Here is a 25,263-nt window from a genome sequence, read left to right on the forward strand (position 1 = left end):
ACTGGGTATGTGAATCCTCATCCAGGGCCATTCAGGAGGGGGGATGCAGGATGGAAATTTGAATCTAGACACCCTTGGCGCCAGGCTGGGGCTCAAATGATTGCTCCATCCCTCCTATTCTAATCTGCTAGGCAGGTATCTCCTGAGCCCAGTGGAAGCTTTCCTACACAGATGAGGCTTTCTGGTTTTGGCAGCTCTCCCCCTGGCATTCTCCTCCAGCAGTAAATCACAGAGTGGCTGAGGTTGGAAGGACCTCTGGAGATCGTCTCATCCAACCCCCCTGCCCATGTGCATCTGTGTCACTTTCAGCCCTGATACAAAAGCTCTTCTGTCTCCTGTAGAAGCCAGAGATGCTGCCAAAAGTAACTTGAAAAAATGGGGAAAAGTGACAACTGCGCGGGGCTGTGCCAGCAGCGGCTGAGGGACAGGCTGCCCTGCCGCATTGCTGGAGTCATGGGAGGGTTCAGTGGTAAGAGACCGCTAGTCCCAGAGGACAGGACAGTCAGTGCTCTGCCGTTCCAGCTGGGATGAGGCTCCTTGCCTTCCAGGAGCCTGCTGAAGGGCTCTTCTTGCTGTTCACAGGTACTGCAGGAGGTGGATCAGGACCTGGAGAGATTCGGGAACCTCCTGCTGACGCAGATCAGAGCCTTGGGCTGGGAATGCGAGCTGAAGCGGCCGGTGCTCCGGCAGTATGATGCTTGGGGATGGCGTGTGGGTCATGTTGTCACCTGCTCAGCCTGGAGGAGGATGAAGGAGATTGCAGCAGAAGAGGGGCTGGTTGCTGAGGACTACAAGAGAAGATACTCCAACTGGAGGTAACTGGGAGAATGGGAATGACTTGATGGTATTCTCAGTGAGGTATAATCAGTTGTATAACAGGTACCAGATGAAGCACGGACAAAAGCACACCTACTGCTGCACTGAACAGCAGTGTCTGTCTGCTGCAGTGTTCCACATCAGTGATGAGAAGCTGTCACTAATGGCCTACAGTTGCTCATAATATTCTTTGATGTCACTTTCCTGTTCCAGGGGCCTGGCAATCTGCACTGCGCCAGCTTTACGTGCATTAGTTGTATCACAGCTAAAGAGCTAGGATTTGACTTGAAGTTTTGCTGTGTTCCAGCCTCTGGAGACAGACCCACATTTCTGACTTCTAAAAGCTGCACTTTACGTGCCCTGCCTGGCATAAGGTGCCTCCCAGCCAGCCTTGCACTGCCCATCCCTCTGGGACTGAGAAACTGCTGCTCTTCTTCTGGAGGAAGCAGGTTTTGCCCTTTTGGAAATGTGCAGTCTGATTCTCACCTGCTTTGGCTGTATTTTGTTCCTCTCTTCACATCAAGATGTTTTATCCTCCTGCTGTGGCACTGCTGCCTAATCCGTCTGTTTCCCCTCACTCTCTTTCCTATAGCCGCCTGCATCAGGCTGTCAAACTCTACTTGTTCTCAAGCTCCTCTGGAAGATTCAACTGTCCACTGGCCATGACAGATGGGGCAGCCAAAGTCATTGAGGTATGAGCTCAGCTGGGCTCTGAGGGCCCAGCCCACGTCCTGGCAGTGCTGGTTAGACTGGAGCACTGGCCAAGGATGGAGCAGAGCTCATCTGCCATCTGGCTCTGGGCACAGCCCTCCCTTGCTCTGTGACTCAGCTCCATCTCCCACTGCCTTTCTCCTTTAGTTACAGAGTCTTTGTGCCCAGCTTTTCTGTTTACCTGCAGCACTGTGTACAATAAAGCCTTTGCTGCACATGTGGCACTGCAGGTAGCTGGGAAAGTGTCCCATGTGCTTATTGTGAGACTGTTTTCCTGTTCCTGGTGTGGAGCTGCAGTTCAGTATCTGGGCCAGATCCATACCTGATGTAAATAAACCAACCTAGCAAGACTTGTCACTGTCTGAATATTTGCCTCTGCATCTTGGCAGCACCCTTTGCTCTGTGTCCATGCAGAGAAGAGCTAGCCCTTCAGGAGCTAGCCCTGGTCATTTACACTCAATAAAAGGTCAAAAGCATAATGCAGTGACCTCTTTCCTTCAGCTCTTTGGGTGCTGCTGACACCCATTGTCTATGAACACGTGCTGACACCTGGCACTGTTCTCAGAGCTCTCTGTCCAGATGTCTAGCACTGCAGAAACCCCAGGGTTGCAATACAAGTGAGCACCTTCTGTGTGCACAGTGCTCCAGCAGCCGTGCAGGAGCTGGGCAGGTTCAGGCTTGCAGCAGCAGGTACAGATGTGCTGCAGTGCAGGACACTCTCGCCTGCTTGCAGACGATCCACTTGGAGCCTAGGACGCTTTGAAAGTGGCTTTGAAAGCAACTGCCTAATTTCATCTACTGTGTTATCATCATCCTAAGTTCCTCTTCCTTCCCCCAAAACAGTCACTGGGTATTCCTGGATCTCTGAAAAATGCTTTTGGCCATCTGACATCCCGTGACCCCAAGAAGTTCTGGACCTCTGGCCAGTGGATGACAGAGCGCAGGGGAGGCTCTGATGTTGGTATGTGTTCCAAGGTGGGAAGCAGCTGCAGCAGCAGCCAGATGTGTGAGCAAGGACTGAGAAAATGGGGTACTTATAAAGCCATGTGGCTGGTTTGGGAAACTTGAGCAAAAGTCATCCACATCCTCTGCATAGCTCTGCTTTTTAACCAGGAAAAGGCCTAATCTGCATGCAGCACACAGGCAGGTGCAGAGCTGTGTTCCTTGCACAGATAACACACTCCTATCTAGCCCTATAATCTAAACCTTGAACCAGCCAGACCCATCCCAGCTGTGACTGAGAAAGCATTCTTGGCCTTCAGCTTTAAATGCTAGCAATACTGCGATGGGCCAGGAAACCACAGACCTCCGGACAGAAACGTGGAAGGGGCCTCACCTGCATCTGCTGAAGCCGCAGTTGGTTTCCTGGTGAAGAAGTGAAAGGGTCAGCTGTGGAGTGAATGGTGTGCATCATGGCAGGACTGCTGATTCCGTAGCACCCTTTGTTGTACTGGGCTGTGGTAACTCCTAAAGACATGGAAGCATTGGGTTATTCATCGTGGTGTGTTCTGCTTACAGAGCACTGCCATCACCAGCCCTTAGCCCGGAGCAATTGCTGGAGAGCCTTGCAGTGAAGCAGATTTCCTTTCTAGTACTTAACTCTTGGCTGCATTTCTTATCCAGGGTCAATGAAAGGGATTAGCAGCTAATCCATATTCCACCTGGATCGCAAGAGGTGACTTACAAGAGCTGCTGCTTAAACTGAGAATCAGCATTGATTGATACAGGAGTTCCCATAAAGCCAGGATGATCTTCTCCTTCCTTTCAGCTACGGAGACAGTGGCCAGGAAGCAGCCAGATGGAACATACCGTCTCTACGCTTTCAAATGGTTCACATCTGCAGCTGATTCTGATGTGACACTTACCCTGGCCAGGGTAGTGGATGCTGAAGGCCAGGTAAAGCAGTCGTGTTTGATGGTGGAGCCAGCTGAAGGAGCAGGGCCATTCTTTTTCTTCCTTCTTTCATTGTAATGAAATCTCTTTGCATGCTTTTCCCATGGCCCCAGGGTTCCGGTGGCCTGTCCCTGTTCTTCCTCAAGGTTCGAGATGAGGAGGGGAAGCTCAACAACATCCAAGTGCAAAGGCTGAAAGCCAAGTTGGGCACGCGGCAGATGGCAACGGCAGAGCTGTGGCTGGATGGAGCTAAAGCAGAGCTAGTAAGTAAGGTTCCACCTTCCTCTTGGGACTGGGCTGGCTTGACATGGCAGAGCAGAGGACCAGGGGGGAGGTTGGCAGTGATACCAGCTGGAAAAGTTCCTCTCCTCCACCTCTGTGGCTGGCTGGTCACCCCACAGAACGCTTCACCAATGGGGCTGTGTGGGGCAGAGATGAAAAGAGCTCAAGAAAAGATGGGAGGGAAGGAAAAAGGAAACAATTTCAGGCTGGTCACTTCCCTGACCCTGTTGCACTGACCCAGCCGAGGGACTATTCTGAGGGCCCAGAACTGATCATGCTGCACCTCTGAAAGAAAGAGCAGATCCCATATAGTCCTATGGCTGCAGAGCTTCACATCCCAGTGCTTCCCAAATCACAACTGGCCAGGGAAGTTGCTTAGCAAACAGCCTGTCAGAGACCTTGCAGATCCCGGTGCTCAGAGGTTGACCATCAGATGTGTGGTCTTATGTCCCTTTCCCTTGGGAATGATGTGGAGTTGTGCCCTGGATGCCTGATAGGAGTTCTGATAAGGCACCAGGTGGGCCTGAGAAATGGCACAGCCCCTCTCCTCGTACTAGAGTGCAGTATCCGAGAGCAGCAGCTCCAGACTGCCTTTAATATCTCAGGCTTTGCGCCTTGCCTGGTCAGTGCTCTTTGCCTCTGGAGCTGTGGGTCTGCATGGGTGGCATTTTGCCTATGTCCAAGTATTGCACATCCCTTTGAGATGGTCTCTCAGCACCTCGATGGACCAGGCTGGAGGGAGCCAGAGTCAAAGATCCTTCCCAGTGAAGCTCGCACGTCTCTGCCTGCAGGTGCAGACACGAGGGGCATTCCTGCTCCTTATGGACATCATTCGTCTGCTTGGACTCGCGGAAACCAACATGGCAAGTGAGCAAGACCAGCTTCTCCTGAGAGTGCTGGTACCAGCTGCCAAACTGTACACTGGGAAGCGGGTATGGGATGAGCAGTTTGATGAGGAGGTGGGCTTTGGACAAGGGCCTGTGGGGACAGGCCAAGGGGAATGGCTTTAACCTGCCCGAGGGGAGACTGAGCTGAGCTCTTAGGCAGAAGCTCTTCCCTGTGAGGGTGCTGAGGCGCTGGCACAGGGTGTCCAGAGAAGCTGTGGCTGCCCCATCCCTGGCAGTGCTCAAGGCCAGGTTGGACACAGGGGCTTGGAGCAAGCTGCTCCAGTGGAAGGGGTCCCTGCCTGTGGCAGGGGTTGGGGCTGGAGGAGCTTTAAGGTCCCTTCAGCACAAACCAGGCTGGGATTCTGTGATTAACCTGGAGCGGGGCTGTGGGGCTCGTGAGCAAGCACAGAGCTGGAAAGGGGAGTGCTGGACACAACAGGATGGGCAGTGACAGCAGGAGATACCAGCAATGGCTGCGAGCTGCAGGCCTGCAGCAGTTACTGCTCTGCTCCGAGGGTGGACTCTGGGCAGCAGACTTGTCTCTTTGCTCTCAAGGCCACAGATCCGCCATCTGATCAGAACAGCCACAGAACACTGTGAGAAGGACTCCACAGGCCACAGAGGAATGGTGCTGAGGCTGCTGTAAGACCAAGAAGGGGCACTGAGCCAAGGGGAATATCTGTCCTCTAACCAGGAATAAATAGATGAGAACAGCTTAGCATCAACCTCTAACTTCAGGGGTCTGCCCCTGTGCTAATTGCCCTCAGCTTAAACGCACAGAAGCTTACACACCATAGGCGAGTAGAAGACAAAGACTGCTGGACTTGAGACATACACACCGGGTACCAAGGAAACCACAGGTTTATCCTTACCTGGAGAGGACTGTACTGAGACAGGATCTCTCTGGATCTTCTCCTGAGGTCTGACTGCTCCTGCCCATCCTCTCAGTGTTACTCAGCCTTCACTCCCGAGCTCCTCCTCCTGCATCTGCTTCAGCACATCAGTGGGATCCAGTCAGTGCCATCCCAGCAGGAACCGCTGTGTGCCATGAGAGGTTTCTGGTTGCTCTTTCCCCGTCTGCAGCATGGATCATGTCAGCTCTCTGCATTTTGCAGGCTTCTGCTGTGGTTATTGAGGCAATGGAGAGTTTTGGAGGACAAGGTTACATGGAGGATACAGGCTTGCCAGTCATAGTCCGTGATGCTCTGCTAAGAAAGCAGGAGAAGCTCCTGTGTGCCTCCTACTCCCCTGCCCAGTGCTGCGTGGCTGCCCCTGAAGACGTGCTCAAGGGAGAACACATTCCTCCAAGTGTGGCAGCAATTCCCTGCTGCCTTCCTGCTGAGCCCAGCCATCCCCAGGGAGGGGATGCAGCTTGTTCCTGCTGCTGGGGTCATCTCTCAGCTCCCATCACCACTGCCCCTTTCCGCTGAGGCATCCCTGGAGGTTCCCTTGGCACCCTTTGGCTCTGCCCCATGTCTTTGGTTCCTCACGTTCCCCTTTCTTTACTGCAGTGGCTCCAAGTGGCTCCTTCACGCTCTGCCACCCACAGGTGCTGTCCATATGGGAGGGAACAACAAACATCCTGTCCCTGGATGTGCTGCGATCCCTCAGCAAGAGCCAAGGGCAGGCGATGGCCGCGTTCCTCTCCTCAGTGCAGGTGAGCTCAGCCCGCTGCGCCCGCGGTGGCAGAGCTCTCTTTGGGGTTTCTGCTCCTGCTGAGGCTGGCAGGGGACGTGCCCAGGGTGAAAGCCTTAGACAGGTACTCAGGAGGTGTCCTCCCGTCCTGCTCTGCAAATAGCACTGAACTCAGGCAGCGCCTGTTTGGGATCCGTGTGCTGCAGGAAGCGCAGGGCCTTCCACACAGCAGTGAGGAGGTTTTGCATTGTGAGAGCTCCTCGTGACAGGTACCTCTGTAAATGTACCTTTACTGTGAAGGAGTCACCCTCCTGACCCCAAAATCATTCTGTGGTTCTGCTGCTTCACTGGAAAACCACCCCAACGCTGCTCGTGCCCTGCTAGTGAAGCTTCAGCAGGGCTACCCACTGCGTCACTCTGATTCCCACTGACAGGATGGAGAAAGCCAAAACAATTCCATTGCTGCCTCTTTAGATCTGCTGTTCTCTGGCTTTACCTACTGGCTGCTCTTCCAGAGGTGCAGCATGGGCAGTTGTTCAGCTTTCAAAAGCACAGGAGCGAGAGGCTGTTGGTAAAGAGCGTCTTGGTCTGACACTGAAATGGGGGAGGAAGGGAGCCAGTGGTGGGCTCTGAAGTAGTTTGGAAAGGCACCAGCCTGCACAGTCTTACACGTACACTCCTCAGAACCAGTCCCCCTACTCAGTCCTCAGAGCACCTCCCTGGGGTAGCTGAGGGGGTCCCTCCGGCTTAATGGAAGCATTAAAGAACACAGCAGTGGGATGCAGAGCAGGCACCTGCCCAGCAGTAACCCCAAGTATGCAATGTCTTCATTAGCAAGCTCCTCATTGCTCTCCCACAGACCACGCTGTGGGTGAGACTGGAGGTGACCAGTGAGCACCGACTTCAGAGGTCTCCACATCCCGGTAAGTGCCATCGCATCTGCTGCTGCCCTTGGCTGCCTCCCCTTCCATGGGGAGTGCCGGGGACAGGCTGAGCAGGGAGCAGTGCTGCTGCGCTGGGTCTGGACAGCGCAGACTGGCACCTTCACCCTGCACTGGTCACAGCTTCTCCCTCTCACCATGGGCAGCCGGGCCCTGAAGGGCAGAGCAGGGGGGATTCCTGCAGGGTGCATCCGTGCTGCATTGGGCAGGAAGGTGCTGGGTTCCTGCAGCAGCATCAGGGCTTCACTCACAGGAGATGAACAACCTCTCACTGAGCTCCAGGTGTTCAGACTCTCGGGCTCTGTAGGAGCCTGGCTCATTTGGAAGCACCTTTCCCACTCCTGTCTAGTGAGGACATCATTTGGTGCTGTGTAAAGGGATTTTTGCTGTCCCAACCCATTTCCTTTTTACTGATGCACATGAAATGAGTACACTTTATTTTACTGTTGCCCATCAAGGTTCTCAATGTGCAGGGCCTGTGCCCATGACAGGCTCTGGAGGAAGCAGCATTCGACCTTAGTATGAACCAGCACTTGGTTCCTTGAGGGTCATTACTTCAGGGTAACATCCCCCTGACCCTGCTGTCACCTACTTGTGCTTCTATCCTGTGCCAGTGGCCGTTAATCACAGTGCAATATCTATCCAGTGCTGTCATCTGGGAGCAGGACCCCATGTCCCAGTTATCCCCAAGAACAGGGGAGTGCAGAGAACTTCCCCATCCCCACCCCAGACAATGGATTTTAGGGGTTATGATGCACACGGAAGTTTGTTCCAAACAGGTCACTGCTCTGCAGAGCCTCTGGAGAACACATGGAGAGAAGAGCGAGTGTGAGAGGACAGCCCTGGAAGCCAGCTCAGCCCTGGTGGGAGCTCCAGGTGGATACAGCCCAGGGGAGACTCATAGAACCCAGCCTGGTTTGGGCTGGAAGGGACCTACAGCAACAGCGGCTGCCCCATCCCTGGCAGTGCTCAGGGCCAGGTTGGACACAGGGGCTTGGAGCAAGCTGCTCCAGTGGAAGGGGTCCCTGCCCGGGGCAGGGGTTGGAGCTGGAGGAGCTTTAAGGTCCCTTGAACCCAAACCAGGCTGGGGTTCTGCAATTAGCCTGGGATGGGACTCGTTGGCACATGAGCAAGCACAGAGCTGGACAGGGCAGTGATGAGCAGTCAGATCAAAGGCTGCAGCCTCCGCTGGGTTCATCCAGGCAGCTGTGTCCACAGAGCAGCTGGTTGAGCCTCCCAGCACGGCATCACTTGTGCTTTCGCGTGATACCTGCGGCACCGGGGGAGCAGCAGCTTACCTCGACCAGGGGAGCTCTGAGGCACAGCTCAATGCCCGATGTCCATCAGAAGAGAGCCCCTCTGGGCCTGGGGCCTGTCCCACTGACACCACTTGCAGGGAAAAGCTCCTTTCAATCTGACCTTTTCCAGCTCTGGTGCCTTTGTGGAAGGAAGAGCATAAAACCAGGAGAATCAGAACCTGGTGCAGGTCCACAGCGAGAACTGGGATGGGATCTGGTCCCCACACACAGCTGGAAAACCAGCGCAGGAGCAGCATCACGGGGGCTCTGGCACGCAGGAATTCTCCCTGCTCACGGCCGGGCTGTGAGCTTCCCTTTGGCAACGTGATCCCAGCGGCCCCGTCCCGTGCAGGAGGTGAACACGTTGTGGTTCTTCCTCTCATTGTTTCCCCTACAGAGAAAACTGGATCTGGCTTCGAGCACCGGGGGCCTGGAGCCCGCTGTGGGGCAGACACGGGCTGCACTGGGGAGACTGGAGCAGTTCCTGCGAGCAGCTGGTCCCAAGGGGGCACTGACGATGGAGCTGGCAGCAAGAGACGTCTCCTACACCCTGGCGAGGCTCCACACAGGTGGGGGAAAGGGAAGCGATGGATTTCAGAGTGGGAAGGGGCTGGGAAGCCGGCCTGGCATGGCCGGGACTCACATCTGTGGGGTAAAGGGTGGTGTGGAAGGAAGCTGGGTCCCCCCCCTTCTTCCAAACAGAGGCAGCTCAGCCTGGCCCGTGCTGCTGATGTAACCCCCCTGCTGCTCCCGAGGGAGCTGGGAATACCGGTGTTTCCTTCCACAGGAGCCCTTCTGCTTGAACACGCAGCTCGGCCTGATGCTTCCTCCACAGACATCGCCACTGCTCGAAGGTGCGCGAAACCCTCCTCAGGGTCCGGCCTAGGGGCTTCCATGGGCAACGCAGCTTTGCTCTGCCTCTCTGAGCGGTCTGGCCCCTCACCAAGCTTTGTATGGTCACAAATGGGGACAAGCAGCGTTCTGGGCTGGTTCCTGTTAATGCCCCACGGGCAGTGGTGAGAGGGATGCAACCGGGGCTGCCCTCGTGGCGAGAGCAGCGCTGCCTGCATCCCGGGGCTGGGACAACCCTCGTGTGCCCTCTGTGCGGGCGGTGCAGGCAGGAGCTGGGTCCTGTGCCCTTTGTGCGGGTGGTGCAGGCAGGACCTGGGTCCTGTGCCCTCTGTGCGGGCGGTGCAGGCAGGAGCTGGGTCCTGTGCCCTCCGTGCGGGCGGTGCAGGCAGGAGCTGGGTCCCGCGGCTGTGGAGCTGGACAGTGGCAGCTACGAGGCGGAGGCCGCGCTGGTGGACGTGGCACTGGTGGACGGGGGCAGCCCTGCCTGCAGCAGCCGGCTCTGACCTCCTGGAGGTCCGGCTCCGGAGCCTGCGAGCCCAAATCCTGCGGCACGGTGGGGATGTGGCACCAGCGGCAGGGCCAAACCCGGCCTGAGCCCCCCCAGCCTGCCCCAGTGCGACACCGCTGCTTCGTGCCATCGTCTGCTGCCACAGCCGCGAGGTCCAGGGAGGCACTGACATGCGCTTACCGTGACTTGAAGCAGCAGCTCTGCAGGTACCGATTGCTGCTCTTTTTAGCGACAGAAGTCAAACTGAAAGGTAGTTGAAGCTGATTAAACACACAAACCCACCCGTTTTCCCTGTTGACCTCCTTGCTGCCCATTGCCCTGCACCACCTCCACCCTGGCACTTGCTGGGGTGGGTTTGATGTGGGGGCCGCATCCTTTCCACAAGCAGCCTCTCAGCACCTGGTCCTGAGGGAACGTTTGGCTAAACCAGAGCATCTGTAACCCAAACGTCCCGTTTCCGGGGGCAGGGCTGCCCCGGGGCAGGGCGGTCACTGGGCACTGCCCAGCCTGGGGCCTGCTCTGGATCATTCCTTGTACGTTCTGCTTTGTCTCAGCCAAGCTTTCTTATTCTGAACCAACCTGGAGCAGAAGCTTTACCTTCATGTGCGTGGTTTGGGTGCCTCACCCCCGTGCCCAGCTGAGGAACGCTCTCACCCTCCTGCACTTCCCACAGGGATACAGTCAATGGTCAGTGTCCACACAGGCACTGCCGTGCGGAGCTGAGCCGGGGAGGAGGTCGCTTCAATCACATCCCTCCGGTGACATCGGAACTGTGGGAGCTGGTACCAGAACTGGTAGAGACAGGCAGGTTGGACACGGGCTTGGAGCAAGCTGCTCCAGTGGAAGGGGTCCCTGCCCATGGCAGGGGTTGGGACTGGAGGAGCTTGAAGGTCCCTTCCAACCTGAACCAGGCTGGGGTTCTGTGACATGAACTCTGTGACATGAATTCTGCCCTATGTTTTAGACTGAAACCCCGTAATCCCGCACCAAAGCAAACGCCTCCATCGTGACTGTGTCTCATCACCCTCAGCCCGTCCCTCGTCCTGCCTGGTGTTACCCTGATGATAGAAAGGTTTCCCTTAAGAAGTCGCTAAGAAGAGAGACAGGAATGAACCAAGCGTCTGTTCTCACCCCCAGCGCTGCCCGATGGGGTCACCCCCCCTTCCCGATGGAGTTCTCATGGATTTCTGAACACCAGGATTAAGTTTTCCTAACATATGAGCTATGATTTGCCTAAAATTCAGCCTCACGGATGGGGATCCCGACGGAAGCTCCGGTACAGACCCGAGGGGCTGTAAAGCTGTCACCAGGTAGGAAAATGACAGCTTGATGAAGATGTGAATACTCACTGAGGCTGCAGCAGCATAACCGCTGGTACAAACAAGCACCAGGGCCCAACGCTTCCTGCTGCTGCTGAACAGCTCCTGCTCCCCGGGTTCAGAAGATTCAATGTGCCCGAAGTCATTAACGAAGACTCCAGCTGCCATCTGGATACACCCAGACCCCAGTAAAGCACAAGCAGATGTTGCCACTGCAGAGAACTCACTGGGCAGCGGGACTGGGGGAAACTGGCTGAAAACGGTTGGTGTTAAACAGCAGGATAAAACTTGGGCAGCGCTTGAAGAGCTGAAAGCCTGAGGAGTGGGGTGATGCGAAATCCCCAAATGCAACGACCTGAGCTGGTGCCGGTGCTGTGAGTGCCAAAGGAAGGATGCGGTTGTTACTCCTCTGCCTGGAGTAACTGCTCCTCACTGTGCCCATGGGGCGCAGGGGCAGCAGCACGGATGGGTGCTGGGGTGCAAGGTGATGCTTCTCCCTCTGCACCCTGGCGCTGGTGGAGCCCCTCTGTAACAGAGCACCAGAGGGCTGCTCAGTATCACTGGGCCCAGGCACCTCTCACCTTCCTCATGCTCCAGCCCAGCCTCAGGCACTGCTTTTACTCTTTAAGCACAGCAGGGATCTCCATGGAGCACGGGAGCCCATGATGGAAGTGGCTGAGGGCAGCCCTAAGGGCTGTGTCAAAGCGGAGCGCATCCTGCTCCGCAGCAGACATGGCAGCACCGGCCTCCCTTGGCACTGCTGAGCGGCTCCTTCAGGTACAGCCCAGCCCAGCGCCTGCCAGCTCGCCCTGGCCCCGGCTTCCTCAGAGGCTCACACTGGGTAACCAGGGACCTGTCAGGGGATGGTTGCAGACCGAGCACAGAACATCCGCACCCCCCTGCAGGGCAGCTCGGGATCAGCTTTCCTGCACAGCGCTTTTGTCCTTTGCAGCCTGCCGAGGGCTCAAACCCCATGTGAATGCAGGCTCCATCCCACACCAACAGCCCCTCTAGGGCAGAGGAGCGGTTCCTGACACCCCCTTCCCTTCCCTTCCCCACCCAAGAGCTGTTGTTTCCACCCTACACAGCACAGTTCCTCACCCCTGCACTGAAGCTGGTTCCGCTAATGGCTGCGGGTGCACGAACACTGCTGGGCTCCTCAGCCACTAACACGGCCCCATCCCTGGCAGTGCTCAAGGCCAGGTTGGACACAGGGGCTTGGAGCAAGCTGCTCCAGTGCAAGGGGTCCCTGCCCGTGGCAGGGGTTGGGGCTGGAGAAGCTTTAAGGTCCCTTCCAACCCCAACCAGGCTGAATTCCATGTGTGAGACTCTGGCCATCCACCTCCGTGCGAGGAGCCTGAAGGACAGCAGGGACACCGCACACTGAGCGACAGCACCGCTCTCCTCTGAGGCTCTGCTGCTGTTTGAGAGCTGTGCCAGAGGGAAAGGAGGCTCATGAGGAAGAGCTGATCCCCAGGGCATGAGCTCCCCCAGCAGAGCGGCTCAGGTGGAGCCCATGGGCACACCACCGGCAGCACCGGGAGTACCGGGGGGGACACAACAGCTCCAGCCACAGCACCAGAGAGACTGAGAAAGCACTTGGGGTAACTCGGGTGTGAAAGGAGCTCCAGGAGAATCAAACCCTGCGGTTCCTCTGCGTGTTCTTAACAGTGCAGAACATCAGACATGCTTTTTGTCCCTGCGGGGGTAAAGGGGAGCTCAGCTGCGCCCACAGCTCTGCCCAGAACCTGCAGCTTTAAGGGGTTAAATAAATACCCTGCGATTACAACGCGATTGCGCCTGATGCGCGCTCGGGGCAGGCCTGGCCCAAAGTAACTCCCAGCTGCTGGGGGGGCTCCGCAGCCCCCTCAGAACGGGCAGCAAATCCTCCCAGTGAGACAAGGAGGAGGCGGTGGGAGCCATGGGGCTGGGGCCATGGAGCGCGTGTGGCCGAGCAGGAGCAGCCCCCTCCTGGGGGGCAGACCCGGCAGGACGAGCAGCAGTTTTCCACCTTCCGGGAAGAGATCGGAAGTTGTTAAACGTGAGCCTGGTTTGGTGCCCACCAGCTGCAGCTCCACCGTTCAGCGCAGAGAAAGGCAAAAGGGGCTGCAAGGCTCTGACCAGCTCCCTTGTGGCGAGAAGGGAGACAACGGAGCTCCCTGTTCCAAAGGTCACTGAGAGCCCGTGAGCTCCCTGCTGATCCCGACTGCTCCCGCATTCCAGCCAACGGCTTCAGACCCGCGCTTTGGAACGCGATGGTTGCCTAAGGGGAAGAGGGAGAAGGAGATGCTGAGGAAGAGAGGAAGACAAGGCCCTGGGGCAGTTCCCACCTTGGGCTGTGCCGATGGCCCCCGGGCTTGGTGCTTTCCCCACCCCGGGATACCTGCACCAAGACACCCGGTGGGACAGGGAGCACCGGGAGCGCTGCAGCCTCCTCGGGCAAAGGCCTTGGTGGCTCTGCTGAGCCTCAACCCAGCCCCTGGGAAGGGCAGGGAAGAACGGTGAGAAAGGAGGAAGGGGTCAGCAACTGCTGCCATGCAAAAGGCTGAACTTTATTCACTTTTATTTATATATTTAACAATTCTAAAGTATTTACTTCTGGCTTTGACAAAAATGAAAAATAGAGGAGCACTTTCCTGGCGGGAGGAGCGGGGGCTCTGTACAGCTCCGGGGCCTCCTTTACATACAAAGAAAAATAATAGTAATAAAAAAAGTGCTTCATCCATCAAAAAAGGACTAAAGAGCTGCAAGCATTTATTCACACTGTACATCACAGACCCGCACCCGTATCGGAACCTCTTGGCACCTGGCATTAGAACTGCACAATCTGGTTTCTGGCTGGTTTCACCCCAAAGCCACCCCACGGCTCCCGGAGGCAGACCTCAAAGCACCCCCCTGGAAGGGGCCGGGATGGAGCAGGCGTCGCGCTCTCCCTGCTCTGCTCCACTCGGAGCCACTGCCCGGCCCTGTGCTGGGTCAGGAACAAACACCTCCAGATCCATGTGCCTGGAGAACCCGTCTTTATCCGTGCTCTGCCCTCCTGATGGGCTGAGCGACGTTTCAGACCCATGCTAGGGGAGAGCCCAGCGTGCTCCCCCATCGGAGCCCCTTCCCACATGGATGCAGGCTGCCCGGCCGCCCCAGCCCCTGCACATTCCTGCTTGGCCTGTGCACCTCCAGCTTGCACCGCAGCAGCGCAACGATGCTCACCGAGGGTGCAAGCTCAAAGTCAACACTAGAACACCCTCACATTCCCCATCAGACCTAACGGATACTCGGAGATGGTTTTCTCTGTGCGGTATTTGCTGTGGATTATGGGATTCCGACATTCCAAGCACTCCCTTCCCAAGGCTTCTGAGATTTTCAGCTTTTGGATCTAGTGCTCCCAAATACTCCAGCAGGATTCTTGAGAGTATCACGGGAAGCTGGAACTGGGTCCAGGCAGCACCCTGCAAAGCAGGATTCACGCTTCTTCCTTGCCGGATTGCACTACGCAGGCTCTATCCAAAGGGAATGGGAGGGGTTCCCCACACTCATTTAGAAAGGGATATTCAGGAGATTCACATTTCAGTGAGGTGACTTGAAAAGTGACTTGGACTGGGGCAGAAGGAAGGAGGGGAATCCATGATGTACTTCCAGGCTTTGTGAACCCTCGGGCAGGTTTTTCCTGTCTGGAGTCTATTGGATACAGATTGCAAAGGAGGAGATGAGCACCAGGGCGCTGCCGTGGAGCGGGCCCAGCGCCTCACCGCTGCTCTGCTCTTCTGGGGACAGCCTCGGACCTGGCTCTGGACCAGAGCACGGAGGTGCCCGTGTGCGCCATGGCCAGAGCCCTGCCCCGGGGCAGCTCCACACCCGGTAACCCCCCCCAGCCGGGGCCGGGGGGGACTCGGAGGCCTCCTCCTCCCCACTGGGGTTTCAGTAATGGATTGTATTGGCAGAACTTCAGAGGCACCACAGGAATGCCCATCACAGCCGCTCCAGCCCCTTCTCCCAACAAGCACGTGCTTCCCTTTGCCAGCGCTATCCAGGCGCTCCCGCTCCGAGCCGCCGGCAGCAAAGCACCCCGGTGTGTGTGCAAGCAGAGCTCTGCAACTGATTGAGGGTAACTAAGCCCACTCTAAGAACAGAGAGGGAGAGTGCTCTCTTGGGAAAGAAATTCCCATTTCTTCTAGCAGCAACAGGTTCCCAAACAGCAGTTTCTTGTTTGGAAGTAACAGGAGTGATTGAAAGCGCTAGCACTGACGCTACAGGAATTCACGCTCCGCACACTGGCTGGATTCATTCCTCTCTTCTCCTTCCCACCCCCCCACCCCGAATTGTCTGTCTGCAACAGTTCTGCAGTGGGACAGTTAAATACAAAGGGGAAAGCTGGTTCTGAGCCAGCTCCCATCCCACTGCCACAACCTTCCAGCAAACAAACATATATATATTATTATATATATACACACACACGCACGCGCGTAGACACATACACACAAATAGGACAGCAAGGAAAAGGGGGAGAGCTGGAAAAGGAGAATCCCACAATCCAGCGGCACGTCCTCGAGGTCTGTCCTGCTGAGCAGTGTTCCAGGCCCCAACCTCCCGCGTGCACACTTGGCTCCCTCGTCCTCCCAGCCACAGCCCACCGGGAACCCTCCTGCCTGGCTGTCGGGGGGAACGGGCATGGCTGCTCCGCGCTGCTTCAAGGCTGGAACTTTAGTTTGAGGTGGCAGTGATGGGTTTATCCAGTTCGAGGTCAAGGCTGGAGCTGCTGGGGTGCAAGCTGCTGTAGCAGGATTTGCAGACTCTGCTGGGTTCGAAGAGCTGCTGACTGGGAACGGGCACCTTCTGGTTACAGCAACTGGAGCAGAACACGTTTCCACAATTCCTTGCATCAGGAAGGGAGGAGAAATGGAAAAGAGAAGATTAGAAGCAGTTTGACAATGTTCCCTGAGCTGTAACTTCTGCTGTTCGCTTCTGCTGGGTTGAGATGTGGTCAGCCCGGAGGCTGCAGCGGCTCCTTCCCAAGCACGGGATGCGTGTGAAGCCACCGCACCAGCAGCTGCACCCGGTGCTCCTCACTGCTGCAGCTGGAGTAGGGCTCTAGGGAAGGACACCAGGAGGGAGCACAAAGCTCACGGAGCATCTCCAGAGCCACAGCTCTGCTGTGCACCACTGAGCTCAAACTGAGCTGACAAAGGGGAGCCTGAGCTGAGCTCTTAGGCAGAAGCTCTTCCCTGGGAGGGTGCTGAGGCGCTGGCCCAGGGTGCCCAGAGAAGCTGTGGCTGCCCCATCCCTGGCAGTGCTCAAGGCCAGGTTGGACACAGGGGCTTGGAGCAAGCTGCTCCAGTGGAAGGGGTCCCTGCCCGTGGCAGGGGTTGGGACTGGAGGAGCTTTAAGGTCCCTTCCAGCCCCAAAAGGCTGGGATTCTGTGCTTCTATGAAACTGGAGGGAACCCACTCCTCCCTGAAACAGAGAGGAGTTCTCTCCCATGGCCTGCAGAGGAGCTGGGCACGATGATGCTCATCACTGCACTGCACCCCAGGAGCACATGGCTAAAGCAAAGCAATCAAGGGGCTCCCCCTGTAAGGATATGTGGGGTGTGGTGCTCTGGGCCTGCTCACATTCCTGACCCAGCCTTGTGTTACAGACTGTCCTGGGAGGAGGTGGGAGCCTTGGCTCCTTTCCTCTTCTAAAAGCTGGTGAGTACCAGCACAGAGACATTTCCTTCTCTTTCTCTCAAGCACACTGCTGGGAGTTGAAGCATGGGACACGAAATCAAACCAGCCCCAGTCTGGGCTGATGCAATCCTCCAATGCCCCAGCAGCTCGGTCCCTATTGCAGCATCCCCAGCACTCCCCACACAAGGTGAACTGGGTCCCAGGGATCATGCAAAGGCAGAGCTGGGCAGGCAGGTTTGTCATGCTCAGCGGCACAGCGGGGTGCTCATACACATTCCTGTCAGGTGTGAGCCGGAGCATGCAGCTCGCAGGAGGCAGGGGTGGAACCGAAACCTCGAGTTAGTTCCCTGCTCTTCCTGCAGCCCCCTCAAACCTGCTGCTGCTCACACTAACCTGAGGGTCCTGTGCTCCACACGCACCAGCTCCACAGGGAGTTCAGAAGAGCACTGAGGGACCCGAACTGTGCAGGTTCACCTCCGTGCCTGACACCCTATCTGTTCCCTCTTTGCCACCAGGGGTTTGAGCCATTATTATTATGTGCTAGGAAAGATCTGCTGCTGCCACGAGGCTGACAGAGAATTCTGCCTACACCCAGCAGCTTGGATTAATGCTTCACTGCCAAAGAGACAAGATTTCCAGATGCTGGTCACTGATGGGGAAAGAGGCAGCAGAGAAATCCCATTTGTCACTTCAGTGGGCTCATTTTCTCAGCTCCACGCAGTGGCTCCTGGTCTCAAAGCTGTAACCCTCACACTGGGAGGCTGACAACAGCCCCAGCCTTCCCTCAGTGGTGCTGAAGTCTTCTCCAGGACCCTGTTAGAAACCTCTATCAGAAACCCCAGCAGAGTGAGAACAGGCTCACAGTGAGGTGTTACATGGCAAAGCCGTTTAACAGCCCCCATCTCTGCTGCTCAAAGGTGATCCAGCAGAAGCTCCCTGCTGATGGATGAGGTCAAAAAGGAACTCGAGGGATTAAAACAAGTACGTATTTGTTGTAGTTCACCAGCTTCCTAACATATGCTTGGGGTTCTTTGTTGTTTTACCCTTCTGTGACAGATAAGGGGAGCTGTTCTCCCCCGAGCTTCAGAACACTCTGAACAACTCCTGCTTTCTATCCTGGTGGTCCCTCTGCTTTGCTCAAGAGATTACAAAGAGATGTTAAAACCCCATGCGGGAAAAGCCACCTTGCTCATCTGAGGAAAGGTGACCTGGAATCATGCTGCCCACACCTCCCCTTCCTCCCGAGCCACAGACTAGCACAGGGTGCCCAGAGGAGCTGTGGCTGCCCCATCCCTGGCAGTGCTCAAGGCCAGGTTGGACACAGGGGCTTGGAGCAAGCTGCTCCAGCGGAAGGGGTCCCTGCCCGTGGCAGGGGTTGGGACTGGAGGAGCTTTAAGGCCCCTTCCAACCCAAACCAGGTTCTGGTTCTGGGATTATCCATTCTTGGTGATACTAACCCTCTACCAGCTCTGCATTCCTGTTACCACCACAGTATTTTCAGTCCTTCTAAAAGAAGTAGCAGGTTTTTTGCCAACATGCTGCAGTGTTCTTAATGTTGTTGAGTAACTCATGGACCTCTCCCAAAAATAAGGCAGAAAAGGGAAAGAATCAAAACTAAGTGTGTAATGGCTACACTTGAAAGACAGGCTCTTCTCAGTTAGAAGTGAAGCATTCCTTGTTACTCAAACACACAATTTACTGATGGTGTTAGTGTGAGATCCACACCCCCATTTAAGCTACCAAAAGCCAAGTCCTAGGTGCCTTCTGTGAAGAGAGAGGCCTGGTTATGTGGATCTAAACAGCCACCAGATTGTGCTGCGCCCCCCCCCCCCAACTTATTTCTAGTGATTTCTAGGCAAGTGAAAAACAGAGTGGGAAAGACGGAGTTAGTTCAGAGATGTTACCAAGGCAGACAGAGAACAGACAGAGGCTGTTGTAAATGCTCACCAGATCTGATCAACACCTTCAATGTCCCTGCAAGGAGGGGAGAAAGAGCTCAGAGGGGAACAAGGGAAAGCAGCACACAGGGGCTTCCAAGGAAGTGGGATGCTGTCATCCTGCTCAAGGATTGCACTGTGTGGGTTTCAACTCATTTTCACCCTCGGGTCAGCTGTGGAGCAGACTGCCACTGAGCACTGGGGGTTTGAACACATGTACTATGGGAACACTTGGTGTTCTTCCTGGTTGCCATTCCTTACTGGTCTCTGCTGTAAATGACCAGAGCTCACATGGACAGCCTGGTCACCATCTGAAAGCTGAAGAAACCAAGTCACTAAAGAGCAATTTGCAATCCAACTGGAAACCCTGAGTCAGTTTTAACTCCTCGTGGTGTTGGGGTGTCCTATGTCCATAGGAGTGTGTCCACACTGCAGGAGCTCTCCAGAGCCCAGGCCTAGGAAATGGAAATGTAGATGCCCAGTGTGATGGGTTAGGGAGACAGCTCTGATGGGCACACTTCGCACCCCCCAGTGCTAGGAGAAGGCCACAGGAAAACACCACCTGAGCTCTCATACACCCCTTTGGATGTGTACCACCGCAATGTGTACCACTGGCAATTCTGTTTCTCATCTGAAGCCTCAAGACACAGAAATTTGCTCAAACACTGTGGACACCAAAAAAATAATCAAAGCCCTTCAACAACTTTTCATTCTCCCCTGGCTTTGTCTTTACAAGACTAAATGCAGCAATACATAAACCAGGCACAACCGAAGAAAGATGCTTATAATTCTCTGCGCTTCAAAAAGCAATGAAGCATCACAATGGGATAACTGCCATTTATTTACATGATAGGTCTTGTGTTAGCTTTCTCCTGCCCAGAAATCAGGAGGAGGAATTGCATGAAATAGAAACCTGAGATTCCCTGTCTTTAACTAGAGTATGACCTCATCAAGCAACCTCTGCCACTTGTCTTTCCCTGAGCCCCTGCTGCACCATTGCCAGCAGAGGCTACAGTCAATATGTGTGGCAAAGAATAATCCAAAAAGCTTAGTTCACAAAGGTGTCCTTTCCAGATTCTCTACGTGAGCCATTTAATGAAAAGGGGAGAATGGTTAGAGAAGGAAAGGAGCAGGTTTGCAACCAGCAATGGGAAGATGCTGCTATTCATCTGTTTGCAGTACTGAGTTCCTGAATGCCAAGATGACACACCAGCATTTTTTATCATTTACACTTCTTAAAAGGCTAAACAGGCAGCTGCCTCCAGGTCCAGCCTGAGGACAAAAGGCAGGGTCTGTTTAGGCTGGGGTGGAGCAGATACCTGGCTTTTTAAATATATATTCTTCATAGAACTGAATACAGAGGAGAGACTGTTTAGTTCCTCCAGCGCGCTCAGCCCTTCAGGAGCGTGCACAGCCCTTCTCTAAACCCCATACTGTGACATCCATCCCTGCGAACGGAGGTATGTGGTTTAAAAGGAGAGGGAAACCCGAGCTGTGGCCTCCCTGGAGGCACAGGTTACCTGCAGTGGTGCTTCCTGCTGGCAAGCCAGAAGGTGCTGTCACAGCCATAGCAGTGCGCAGCGAGGTGGTCTGGGAGCCATCGCGTCACCTGCAAGAAACCCAAGCCAAACATATCAAGGAGAGGGCAATTAGAAACAAACCCATCTCATCTGTGCTCCCAAATTCAAAGCAAAGCACCACCAGGGAGGTGCTCATTCTATTTTGAGAGCACAAATCCAGTTTGCAACAACTGGAGACAGACGACAGAAACCTTGAGAACAGAACGCTAGATTTCCCTCAAACAGAAATGATGCCATGAAGTCCAATTCCCTGGGGTTTTCCTGGGCTTTAGATGTATCCAGCCAAGAATATTCACCAAGCATGTGTCCACCTAAGGCTCCTTGAGCTAACCATCCCTTCCACAGCCTCTCAGAGTTCCACGCAGAAGGCAGAGGGCTCATAGGCACAGGTACCAGTGGTTGAAGCACAAGACACCAGTGAAGCGCAAGGAAGAGAGCTCACAAGAAGTGGCACATGACCAAAGGCTGAAGGAGAGTTTGAGTTATGAATATCGCCATCCTACCGGAAGAATGAGTGGTTTACAGGGATTTAGTCTGTACCTCTGTGTCCTGTTTATCCACCTGCTCCCAGCTGGCTTCAGAGAAAATCTCTGTGCTGCAGCGAGACAAGCAGTTCTGATCCAGATTGCTTTCCGAGTCGGGTATAGAAGTCTGTTGGCAAACAAACACAGCTGAACAGAACCATCCCCTATCCCTAATTCCATACAAATAAAACTGGACATGGGGAGGAGTAGAAAGGGTACCTCCTCCTAAGAAAGAGCAGAGAAAGAGCAGGCTACGGTTGTGCTGCAAGGGTGAGTGCCATAACTGGACCCCTACCTACGGTGAATTGCAAAAAAACCCAAACCACCAAGCAGAAAGTCCCACAAGAGGTCAGTTTTGCACCCTCTGATGACAGGGTGATGTGAGGCAGAATGGATCTGGGAGCTTTTCTTCTGCTGGGTTAGCCACACTTTGGGTGATGAACCAAAACAGCTGCTATCTGTGGCTCCAATGTTTCCTTTCCAAGGCTGTTTTGCTTTCAAAGCTAACACCAGTAATACACAGATCCCTTTGTCAGCAGAACTCCTGCAAAATACAAGCCAAATCCCACATGGAAAACTCTGAATTTGAGCCATATATATTCCATATACAGTTTTAGGGGGAATAATACTTCCTTAATACAGTTTATCTACCTAGAGTTGTTTTGAACTGACCTAAAACTCAGCCAGCCCTTAATATACGTTAAAAATAGCAAGAAATCTTGAGTTAATGTCTTTTAGTGCATGAGGAATGGGAATCTCTGGAGCTCCAGAAGGGAACCTTTTACTCCCAAGCTGGGAAGAGCTCAGATTCTCAAAACTGGTGTATTTTCTCGAGCACAGCCCCACGCTGCCCTTTGTGACAGCCCTTCAAAACTGGGAGATGTATCATTAAGCCAAAGCACCAAATTTCTCCAAGGAATCCAAGCTTTCGCCAGTGACAGAAGCCACACGCAGCTGGAATGACACCGAGCTGAAACGGATGCCCAGAAGTGCCGTCATCTCCCAGCGTGAACAGCCAAGAGGCACAGAGTATTCTCACAACAGATGTACCTGGGTCTATAAAGCCTCTCTGCCCCTTCCAGACAACAAGAAACTAAACAGAAGCTGCAAACCTCCTGCAGGTTTATTTTCTCTTCAATTTTGCAGGCATATAAACCACATTATAATGTGCATGTAGGAAGAAGGAAGCTTTTGACGGGTGTTACGTCAACCTCAGGAATTCCAGGCCAATGCATCCAAACCCCAAACCTTTTGACTTTTATTAGTCAAAAGAGGAGAAACGAGGTTAAAAAACAGGTAGGGGAGAAGCAACTTAAAAATCCACCCAAGCCACCTGGAGATGCAGAGAACACTTGTCAGCTCTTGAGATCCTGAACTTGGAATAATGCTCATTTCACCTCTGATTTTAAGTTTCTTTTGCAACCACAACTGCAGAGATGATTTCATCGTATGGAAATCTGTGATTTAGTCCTGGGATTTGAATCATGCCTCAAACTTCAATCTCTGTTTTATGACTTTAAACTCTTCCCAGTAAGAACACAAAAGAGTTTAAAAGCTCCTTTAAAATCATTACAGAAGCCCTGACAGAAGGCTGTTGCAAAAACTCTTAATTTATTGCAGTCAATGAGCCTTGAACTTCACTGTTCTGAGCCAACAGTGCAGCTACTGCTGCATCTTTCTTACCCTAAGCGTGCAAAGCACTCAGAGCTCAGCCTTACACCACTGCTCCTATAAATCTCACATTCACATTTGTAGAAAAATGTCTTTGCCCACATATTTAAACCACAGTTTTCATATGTTTGTGGGGTTTTCTTAAGGCAAATGAAGTTGTCCAGGTATGTGTGAATGAAACACCCATCCTGAAATAAGCATTTGGTGCATTTATGGTCAAACTAAAATATAGTCAAACTATTAGTCATCCTTAACTGCCATTTGCCATGTACCCAGTCAGTTGTCTGCCCTCCTCAGAATGACCTGAAGTGTTTTATAAAGCTTGCATGGCCAAAATATCATCACCTGCCCAGCAACCCAAGAGCTGACAAGCTGGTGAGGTCCAGAACGTGCCTAACTAGCCCACTGTTGCCAGCAGTGGCCCAACTACCATTTCACTTACCACTTCGTCTCCATAATCACCATTGAGACGTAAGGAGCTATTCAGGAACTGGCTCTCCAACCGGCTTTTCAGCTCTTGCACTTGCTTCTTCAAGGTCTCGACTTCTTGCTGGTGGCCAGTTTCTATCTGGCGCAGGCGCTGCTGGATGACATCAGTGTAGACAGGCATCCCATCGTCGTCCAGGTGACTTCTGGCAGGCTGGTCTGGGCTGCTGGCTGCCTGCTGCTTACCAAGGTGACCAAACATCCACTTCTGGTGCAGGTTCCTCAAGTGGAACTGTGCAGAACTGCAGCTAGCTGTGGAGACCTGCCGGCTCAGGGAGGCTTTGATCCGTCCGTCCTCTCCATTCACACAGTGTCCGTTCGTCGCGTGGTATTTCGGGGGCATCCCAAACCCCGTGGGTTTCTCTGTCATCTTGTTCTCGGTCTCCAGCTCCCCGTTACACACAATCTCATCTTTATGTTCAGCTAAAGGCAAGGCACAAGGGGAAGGCATCGGGATGTGAGTGTTGCTGCTACCAGAAGTCCTATGTACTTTTGTTCCCAGTTTCTGAAGTTCTAGCATATTCTCCCCCTCTGGCCTGTTTTCAAGAGTTCGAGATAGCTCCTCAGCACTGCTGTTGCCCAGGGGAGGTATGTGGCAAGGACCCTTCAGAACGAGCTCCTGCTTTGCTTCACTCTCTGTTAAGGTTTCTGTGGAACTTTCAATGTTGGATGTCCTTGCCTCGTGTGGGATTGTGAGAGGTAACAGAAGGCTGGCCTGCTCTGCACTGTACAGGCTCTCTGCTTCTCCTTCAAGTTTGCTAATGCCTTCCTCCTCTGTATTCTTTTGAGTGTCTCTACTTACAAAGCCATCCAAAGTTACAGCCTGTAGTCCTTTCACCTGAGGTACCTTCTGGATAGTATTACTGAGATCAGGATGCTCATCCTGTTGTCCTTTAAGCTCAGAAGCACCTTGTGAAGCTGGATGTGGATTGAGAGTTGGATTGTTCATTAGAATACCTTTATCCATCTCAGCCTTTCCACAGAGGTCACCAACATACCCATGTACATTTTCAGTTCTCTTCTCCTTATCCGGGGCAATTTCATCCCCTTTACCTACTGTCTCCAGGCTCCCTCTCAAGTGCTCCTCCAAACCAACATCATCTTTAGTGGCCTCTTGCAAGATATTCTCCATCTGTCCCTCTGCCACACCAGCTGCCACAGAGAGCTCTGCTCCCACTGGAGCCCTGCCCTGTTTACTGAGGCTGTCCCCATCGAAAGGGTCATCCCCAGGGTTACTGAGGCTGCTCAGCTCCAGGGACCGGCGGTGCTCTTGCCACTTCTCATTGAGGCTGGGGTCGCTACTGCGTCGATTGCTTGGAGGCACGGTGCTGTCACAGGCCGTGGTCAGATTGTCAAAGGATCTTGTCTTTGGTAACCTGGGAAAGTACAAATAATCACAATTCAAAATCAGCGTTTTCAATGCTTAGCTACTGCAGTTTAATACCACCCACCCCACCCACCCCCAATTAGGACAGTAACAATCTGCTAACTAATGGCCTTCTGTGAAGTATGCAGTAGGAGCACATTTTGACCATCTGTAGTGCAGAGCTGCTTCAGTATTTTCTTTGTTTGCCATCAGGAAAAGATGTTCCATCAGACTTCAAACATTCCCAGAATAATCCCCTTCCCACAATGCACAATTACAGTCTGGTCCCATCTCCTAAGCAACATGCACTCAGAATCATTGTACAAAACCCCAGAAGAATAGTTATGCAACAGAAAAAGAACTCAAATTCAAGACCATCAAATGAAAAGCTTATATCCCACAAGGATATAAGGAATTCTACATGGCTGTGCAATACCCAGAGCTTAATTCTATTTGCTAATCTTCTCTGTGGTATGGTATCACCTCTGAAACATAACGGCTTTCATAACTCAAGCAACGACAGACTGCTTGTGGGTAGGTCCCCCAAATAAGCCTGTGAAAAACAGTTCCCTCCCACCACAAGTATTCTCCTTTTTATATCCCACAATATTCTCTGTTGATCTTACTTTACAGGATGGGATTTCTGGGCTCTAGGCTCACCTGCCCAGAGGCTGATCTTCAGGGCTAGAGCCTGGAACAGGGTACGGGGCACAAGTGTCGTCAGTGGGTGTAGAGGGGGAAGAGCATGGCAGGTAAACAGCACTCCAGAGCATTAAGTTCCGCACATGGCACACTGGATACAGCACCTGAGAGGGGGGAACACACAAGGATCAGAAATGGCAAACTGCTCCCTGCTCCCAGAACACAGGGAAGGGTTCCAATCTGACAAAG

The 25,263-nt window shown here is 53.8% G+C and overlaps 2 protein-coding genes across 30 annotated transcripts in view; one reads left to right on the forward strand and one right to left on the reverse strand.

Moving 5' to 3' along the window:
• LOC136020825 (acyl-CoA dehydrogenase family member 11-like) overlaps nucleotides 1–14,319 on the forward strand; it is a 17,538-nt gene extending 3,219 nt beyond the window's left edge. The window contains exons 2-13 of one of the 17 annotated variants that reach the window (XR_010615508.1): nucleotides 583–815; nucleotides 1,409–1,508; nucleotides 2,371–2,488; nucleotides 3,296–3,423; nucleotides 3,534–3,683; nucleotides 4,494–4,634; nucleotides 5,705–5,897; nucleotides 6,101–6,246; nucleotides 8,861–9,032; nucleotides 9,251–9,317; nucleotides 12,451–12,746; nucleotides 13,209–14,319. Coding sequence is in view for 5 of the 17 variants with exons in the window: in XM_065692376.1 (XP_065548448.1) it covers nucleotides 583–815; nucleotides 1,409–1,508; nucleotides 2,371–2,488; nucleotides 3,296–3,423; nucleotides 3,534–3,683; nucleotides 4,494–4,634; nucleotides 5,705–5,897; nucleotides 6,101–6,246; nucleotides 8,861–9,032; nucleotides 9,251–9,317; nucleotides 10,497–10,749 (1,701 nt within the window). In the remaining 12 variants the exon portion in view is untranslated. Of the gene's footprint in view, nucleotides 1–582; nucleotides 816–1,408; nucleotides 1,509–2,370; nucleotides 2,489–3,295; nucleotides 3,424–3,533; nucleotides 3,684–4,493; nucleotides 4,635–5,704; nucleotides 5,898–6,100; nucleotides 6,247–8,860; nucleotides 9,033–9,250; nucleotides 9,318–9,700; nucleotides 12,932–13,208 lie in introns of those variants that run through there. The other 16 variants (XR_010615509.1, XR_010615510.1, XR_010615504.1 and 13 more) reach the window with 16 other exon arrangements.
• MTMR3 (myotubularin related protein 3) overlaps nucleotides 13,689–25,263 on the reverse strand; it is a 76,813-nt gene continuing 65,238 nt past the window's right edge. For 9 of the 13 annotated variants that reach the window (XM_065692366.1, XM_065692362.1, XM_065692364.1 and 6 more), the window contains 6 exons: nucleotides 25,033–25,178; nucleotides 22,963–24,382; nucleotides 20,866–20,976; nucleotides 20,266–20,354; nucleotides 18,756–18,782; nucleotides 13,689–16,015 (listed from right to left, as the gene is read on the reverse strand). In XM_065692366.1, the coding sequence (XP_065548438.1) occupies nucleotides 15,844–16,015; nucleotides 18,756–18,782; nucleotides 20,266–20,354; nucleotides 20,866–20,976; nucleotides 22,963–24,382; nucleotides 25,033–25,178 (1,965 nt within the window). In that variant the 3' untranslated portion in view covers nucleotides 13,689–15,843. Of the gene's footprint in view, nucleotides 16,016–18,755; nucleotides 18,783–20,265; nucleotides 20,355–20,865; nucleotides 20,977–21,013; nucleotides 21,394–22,962; nucleotides 24,383–25,032; nucleotides 25,179–25,263 lie in introns of those variants that run through there. The other 4 variants (XM_065692372.1, XM_065692371.1, XM_065692373.1 and 1 more) reach the window with 4 other exon arrangements.

This window comes from Lathamus discolor, chromosome 12 (genome assembly GCF_037157495.1).
Source record: "Lathamus discolor isolate bLatDis1 chromosome 12, bLatDis1.hap1, whole genome shotgun sequence".
Taxonomy (NCBI): Eukaryota; Metazoa; Chordata; class Aves; order Psittaciformes; family Psittacidae; genus Lathamus; species Lathamus discolor.